General features: G+C 41.5%; 1 protein-coding gene across 3 annotated transcripts in view; it reads right to left on the bottom strand.

The window, feature by feature from the left end:
• The window catches only part of LOC123502778 (transmembrane protein 120 homolog), a 59,347-nt gene that overhangs the window by 7,003 nt on the left and 44,844 nt on the right, over window positions 1–7,500 (bottom strand). The window contains exons 1-4 of one of the 3 annotated variants that reach the window (XM_045252035.1): window positions 4,964–5,156; window positions 2,444–2,562; window positions 1,077–1,253; window positions 410–502 (exon numbers count right to left, since the gene is read on the bottom strand). In XM_045252035.1, coding sequence (XP_045107970.1) covers window positions 410–502; window positions 1,077–1,253; window positions 2,444–2,562; window positions 4,964–5,035 — 461 coding nt within the window. In that variant the 5' untranslated portion in view covers window positions 5,036–5,156. Of the gene's footprint in view, window positions 1–409; window positions 503–1,076; window positions 1,281–2,443; window positions 2,563–4,963; window positions 5,157–7,500 lie in introns of those variants that run through there. The other 2 variants (XM_045252034.1, XM_045252036.1) reach the window with 2 other exon arrangements.

Here is a 7,500-nt window from a genome sequence, read left to right on the forward strand (position 1 = left end):
CATTCCCAACACAAAACTATTATATTCTCTGTGCCAAGACGACCATCCCCACTGAGCACAACATTCACCAACACAAAACTGAGATAAAAATACCACAACATTCCCAACACAAAACTATTATATTCTCTGTGCCAAGACGACCATCCCCACTGAGCACAACATTCACCAACACAAAACTGAGATAAAAATAAAGCTGAGATAAAAACAATAAGCTGACCACAACGTTCATAAACACAAGACTATTCCCTCCTCTGTGCCAGGCTGACTATCCCACATTTGGTAGATCAAATGGGGCACCACAGTTTTGCAGTTTAAACATGTACATAATTACAAACACCAAGAGAACATTGCTTCCATTAATTCTGGACACACCTTACCAACAACACACAACCAACAGGGGCACACAAACCTGAAATTGGTGAGAAGGTTGAAGGTGGAGATGGCAATGGCAACTAAATTAATGACCAGTTTGAATTTTTCGTATTCGTCCTTGTATCGGTACCTGAGAGAGAGAGAGAGAGAGAGAGAGAGAGAGAGAGAGAGAGAGAGAGAGAGAGAGAGAGAGAGAGAGAGAGAGAGAGAGAGAGAGAGAGAGAGAGAGAGAGAGAGAGAGAGAGAGAGAGAGAGAGAGAGAGAGAGAGAGAGAGAGAGAGAGAGAGAGAGAGAGAGAGAGAGAGAGAGAGAGAGAGAGAGAGAGAGAGAGAGAGAGAGAGAGAGAGAGAGAATTAGTTCCAATGATTACAAAATTTAACACATTATTAAAAGCCTACAACTGATACAAAATAAACTCAAAATACTATTCCTGATTAATAAAAATAATAAACAAATAAATAAAATATATAAAGGATGGCTCACTTTTCTTCCTTGTTGAGTAGAGAATGGAGACGTGAAATTAAATAAAGTTTGGTTAGGTTAGGTTAGGTTGGGTTGGGTTGGGTTGGGTTGGGTTGGGTTAGGTTAGGTTAGAATAAAAACCGACTCACTTTTCCTCTTTGTTGAGTAAGGAGATGTGAAATTAAGTTACGTTAGGTTAGGTTGGTTTGGGGTTAGGTTAGGTGAAAATAAATGCAGCTCACTTTTCCTCCTTGTTGAGAATGGAGACGTTGATGTTGCCGAGGATGATCTTGAGGTACGTGCCGTTGGGTTTGGGGATGCTGTTCTCCATGTCGTAGAGCTGAGCCTTGCGCCGGATGAGGTCGGTCTGCAGCAGCTCATTCCTCTCGCTGTTGTCTGGATCATTGGTGTGGTCCAGCCTGTGGGAGGACGGGGTGAGAGGCGACCTACCCGTCAGAGTGGGTCTGGTTTAGTGTGGGGGAAAGGGAAGGGAAGCGGGAAGGTCTATTGAGGCTGCTATGGGCTAAATGTTGCTTTGGGTTTGCCATTCAGAAGGGTAAATGAAAAAGGTGCAACGTGAATAAACATCAATAAATAGCAAGCATTAATGCATGTTTATACTGACACTGAGTTGCATACATGCCATGAAGCCACCAAAAGGTAACAGGATGTAAAATAAATGGTCAAATGAATTAATAAGCATACAAGCAGACACAAATATTTACTCAAACAAATCACAAAGCCATAAATATGCATGTGTTCTAACAAAAGACTAATGAGTCACAGGTAAAATAAGATAAACGAGTGAACACATAAACAGTGACAAAAAATACCTTACATTTTTTTTGCCAGCCCCCTCTCAACTTACAAAACCCACATCTAAATATATTTTGATCCCTTACAGTCTCTTTTTTCAACCTCTAAACTTTAAAAACCTACATCTAACCTGTTTTCATCCCTTACCCTCCTTTTTTAATCTCTCAGTTTATTAAACCCACATCTAAACCTTTTCTTATCTCTTATACTCTTTGCCAGCCTCTCTTTTATTAACAGATCTTTTAGTAATTTCCTAACTCCCTCATCTTATCCTTTATACTCTCTTTTCAACCTCTCAACTTTCAAAAATCACATCTACACCTATTTTATCCCTTATACTCTTTGTCAGCCTCTCTCTCATCACCAGCTCCCTCAGTAACTTCCTAACTTCCTCCTCTTCTTCTTCTTTTCTTTTTTTATACCATGTGGGCTTTTCATGGGAATTTATGGGCTAAAGGGGATACTTTTTAGGTACCACCTATCTCAAAACCCACCCGCTAGGAAACCGTTGCCCTGAGTGAGGAAGCCCAACCTACATTTGGACCGTGGACAGGATTCGAACCAGTGCGCTGTACCCTTATACTCTCTGCTAGCCTCTCTTTCATCACTAGATCCCTCAGTAACTTCCTAACAAACTCCTCTTATCCCTTGTACTCTTTACAAGCCTGTCTTTCATCATCAGCTCCCCCCACTAACTTCCTAACTTCCTTGCCTTATCTCATACTCTGCCAATTTCTCTTTCATCACCAGTCTCCCAGTAGCATCCTAACTCCCTGGCCCTCAAGGCACTCACTTCTTCAGACTCTGCTTGATGATGTTGATGCGGTACCGCTGGTGTGCGATGCCCTTGGTACACTTGGTCTGCAGTTGTGTTAGTTCCTCCAGCTTCTGTCGGTACTCCTTGTGGATTTTCTGCCGAGGGAAGTGCTGAGATTAGTGACCCTGTGTGATGTATTATGTGTTTTTCTTGTTTTTACTTGTTTTTTCTTTGTATTTTTTTTTTTTTTTATGTAAGAGGGGAACACAGACCAAGGGCAACATAAACTGGGGGAAAAAAAAAGGCCCACTTAGCTGTCAGTCCCATTGCAGGTCAGAGAGTTAGCCACAGTAAAGGTATAAATGTGTTGAAACCTCCCTCTTAAATGAAGTCAAGTCATAGGAAGTTGGAAATACAAAAGCAGGCAGAGAGTTCCAGAGTTTACCAGAGACTAGTGAGCCAGTGTGGTGTGTCATGTGTATTTCTTGTTTCTTTTTATTTCTTAACCTTGTATGGTGTGTTGGTGTGGTATGTGACTGGTGGGCTTTGAAATATTTACCTTTTCTTCTCTTTTTTTGACTCTGTATGGCACGTTAGTCTTGCATATTGATGGATTAGTGTTTTATATATTTCTTTTCTACTTCTTAGTGATTTTTTTCTTTCTCTAATACATATAGGTAAATATTTTGTGTATTTTGTAGCTAAAGTAAGGACAACATGTAGCTACCATCCCTGTTGAACATGTTATCAAAGGAGTAATGCTTATGGTGGTAACTTGTAAGGTATATTAACCAGGTTTATAGATAGACAGATATGTGTTTAATGCATTCAGTGGTCCCCAGTAAAGGATTAGCATGTTATGGTATCTTCCTTATCGTGTGACATAAGTGAAGGGCGCTATCACAAAAGTAACATTCAGACAGATAATGTTTCTCCTGCTATGGGGCATGTCTATGTTATGTAAAGATGGCACTTGATAATCTTGGTTGTAGATTGTGAAATACATGAAGTCCTATCTTTCCTTCTTTCCTTACCCTAAGCTTCTTGCACAATAAAAAAAAAAAAAAAAAATACATCGCCCAAGAACGTGAAAGCATTAACATTCATCTTGTGCCAGTTTAAAGTATCAAAAATTACAATAAGAAGAGTTAGTGTGTCTATCTCCCTCCCTGGATACAGCACTGCCGGTCACCCAAGGTGGCCAGGCTGGGGGTCACTCAGCAGACTGTGTAATCAGCTGCCGTCTAATCACATTGATAAAGATAAGGATTTCAGACTTCTCCCCAGCCACAATGAAGAATGCTGAGGAATACTGTGTTTCCTTGTGTCCTGTCCTTCAAATTGTTCCTTAGTGTGTGTTGCAGGGAAGGGGTGCCTTGTCTAAGACTGCTGTGCTGGTATACAGATAGAGAAATAGACAAGCCTACACATGACCCGTCCCTGTACGAAACACACTTCCACCTCTCTCTATCTACCTCTCATATCTCTCTCTTGCTCCCACAATCTCACCCATACCATATCAACCCCTTCAGTACCATGATACGTTTTCATATTTATTCTACTTTCCATTGGACGATATCATGCAGCTTCAAAAATTCACAAGAGGATTAAAATTGTGAGGACTCTAGCTATCAATCTTCTGACCTCCTTAGATTCTTCCTAATATATATAAAATCATCTAATGTCCAAAACTCACGGTAAAAATGTGTTTCAGTACTGAAGGGGTTAAAAAGTGAAATACTTCCTTAGGGTTACTGTATATTCAGGATGTTGTATGTATGTTAGTATATGTTAAGATACAACATAAGGATTTCCAGGTGTAAATCTCCTGATAAATTGTGAAATACTTCCTTAAAGTTGCTTTATACTCTGGACGTTGCATGTGTGCTAGTATGCGTCAAGATACAATATAAGGATTTCCAGCTGTAAGGCTCCTAATAAAGCAAATATTACTATTTTAATTATTACCTGATTCCCACACAGTGACGTGTGTGTTCCAGGCCACAGCACATCAGTGCCTCACAGTGCAAACAAACAGTGCCAGAGTGGTGTCAGTGTGTCATGTGCAAATGTGATTGTTTGGCAAGCAGTCATATCTTTATTCTTTATTCTTAGTCACTACATTCAGACCCTGCTCCACCAACTAGTCACAACTGAAGGGTTGATGGGGTGCAGGGTAATCTGGCCCCTAAGCACACCTCCCTCAGGGCTCAAGTCTGTAAAACACTCATTAAGCTTAGCAAAAAGGAATGAGGAAAAGTACATCCATCGGAGTTTTGTGTAAACTAAACTCTCTCACACTCACACTCACACACACATACACACACGTCACTCAGCATTACATAAACTCCCTTCCCCCAACATGTAAACAAAAATCCCCCATTCCCACAGCTACAAATTCAGAGTACCCTAATAGTGACCACCTCCCAGGCGACTCTCACACTCAGCAACAGTCGCAGTAACAATTGAGCCCCGCGTGATGAGGACAATAAAAAAAAAAAAAAAAAACATTCACATGGTCACACAACATTACGAGTTCCCTTCACATTTACGTACTTCTAGAGCTCTGTATTCATTGCTGAGCGTCTCCCACTCCTCTATGCAGGCGTCTATGTCATTGTGCTCCATGGCTGAGGTACAGGGGGAGGCAGGGACAACAGGGGAGGCAGGGGCAGGTTGGCAGGCTGGCAGGCTCACCGCACCCCACCCGCCTCTCAGCTGACGCAGGTAAACACTGGGCTGGCTTTGGCTTGCTCACACACACGCCAAACACAGGCTCGCTTCACTTTTTTGGTCTTGGTCTGGGTCTATCTTAACTCTCCTCGTGTTCTCCTTCATTCCACTCTTCCCTTCTCTCCTTTATCTTTTATCTTACATAGTCTAATTTGTCCCCTTTAACGTGGGAATGTGGGGTTTGAGTACATATTTCCTTGGTTTGCTGCGGGTTTCCTCCACGGGGCGATCATGACCAGCGTATTCAAACTGTCCCAGATTGGATTGTGCGTGGTAATATTGCAGTGTGTTGAGTTCCTGAGGGCAGAGTATCACCTGGAAACTATTGTGTGTGTATCAGGAAGTCATATGTCGCACCATTAGCCCAAGTTATCTGCATCTGTCTTCCATGTATCTCCTTTGTATTTCGCTCGCATCATGTTCCGCTAATAAGCTATAGTTCTCGCCGCGCATTAAAAGCAAAGTTAGGTCCGTATTCAGAAACGCTTTATTCTCTCACCACGACTGTTTTCCAAGGCCGCAGAGTTGATTAGTGGAGTTTTCAAGAGTGTTTCTCCAGTTACTAGTGTGGAAGTCTTGTCCCACTGCCTCTAAAACCGTAAAAACTTGCTTAAAACGCTTTGCTCTCTCACCACGACTACTCGTATTTTCCAAGGCCAAGGAGGTGATTAGCGGTATTTTCAAGTGTTTCACCAGTTAGTAATGTAGAAATCTTGTCATCCTGCCTCTAGAACCGTAAAAACACCTTAAAAACTCATGCCAATTTAAATAAAGCTTTTGAAACGCTTTGTTCTCTCACTACGACTACTTCCCAAGGCCACAGAGATGTTTAGAGGAATTTTCAATTTTCAATAGTGTCTCTCCGGTTAATAATATAGAAATCTTGTCACTTTGCCTCTAGACACGTAGAAAAAAAATAAAAACTCGTGTCAATTAAAATAATGCCTTTTGAAATAGTGGAGGTGAAGTACAGAAAAGTTTGAGTCAGTACATAGTCACGATTGGGTAAAAAATAATGGGTTTAGGCTCAATATGATTAAATTTAGAGAGGTACGAAAGTTATGGTTCTCAGATAAGAGTGCTTACATGAAAGGCGGTAGTGTACGGGATGTAATAAGAGTGACAGGCAAAATTCTCAGGGTCAGTAATGCCTCAAGGATGTGACAAGGCTTATGTATTTATGTTGAAGCTTTATTTAAGTATGATTTGAAGAACAGAGAGGAAAGAATTGGTGGATGAATAGGATATGACAAAAAATCATACTGTTACTGTTTTAAAAGATTAGGCAAATTTAGAAATATGAGAATGAAAGTGAAAACAGGCAGAAATGTATTGAACAGTGACTCACTCTCTCTCTCTCTCTCTCTCTCTCTCTCTCTCTCTCTCTCTCTCTCTCTCTCTCTCTCTCTCTCCAGTAACTTTTGCTTCTCCCTCTTCCTCTTCCGCTTCCTCCTCCTCTTATTCTTAGCATTCCCTCATCATCTCTTTTCTTTTTCCTCATCCTCAAGAGAAGAATGAAGGAATGAATGACATAATACACATCAGAGAGAGAGAGAGAGAGAGAGAGAGAGAGAGAGAGAGAGAGAGAGAGAGAGAGAGAGAGAGAGAGAGAGATCAGATAGATATATTGACGGGGTGTACTCAGACAGACAAACAGACAAACAGACAAAAAAGACAGATAGATAGACGAATAGACAGGCTGAAAACATGACAAATAGGTTGATAATTATGAAAACTGAAGTATAAAGGGGTTAATAGATAAATAGATAGACTGACAGGAGCACTAATAGTTAAACAGAATGATAGATAGACATGTATGCAAAAAGACAGATAGACGAATAGACAGGCCAAAAACATGACAAACAGGTTAATAAATATGAAAACTGAAGGTGGTGAAGGGGTTAACAGTCCTTCCCTGCCATTCTTCCCCCTTCACCGTCTACCTAACGCTTCTCATTAACTCTCACAGGCACGAGCATTGTTGGACAAGACTTGCTAAACACCTAAGGCTGGAATGAAGAAACTGACCTCTCTCTCTCTCTCTCTCTCTCTCTCTCTCTCTCTCTCTCTAGGTATGAGTAACGAAGATTGGAATACGGAAGACGACAATAAACGGAAGACTAGAGATAAAGGGGAGAAGAAGAAGGAGGAGGAGGAGGAGGAGGAAGGAGGAGGAGGAGGAGGAAGAGGAGGAGGAGGAGGAGGAGGAGGAGAGAGGAAAGAGGAAGAAGGAGGAGGAGGAGGAGGAGGAGGAGGAGGAGGAAAGAAAAGGATAAAAGGATGAGAGGAGAGAGAGAGAGAGAGAGAGAGAGAGAGAGAGAGAGAGAGAGAGAGAGAGAGAGAGAGAGAGAGAGCAGGAC

Source organism: Portunus trituberculatus, chromosome 12, assembly GCF_017591435.1.
Source record: "Portunus trituberculatus isolate SZX2019 chromosome 12, ASM1759143v1, whole genome shotgun sequence".
Taxonomy (NCBI): Eukaryota; Metazoa; Arthropoda; class Malacostraca; order Decapoda; family Portunidae; genus Portunus; species Portunus trituberculatus.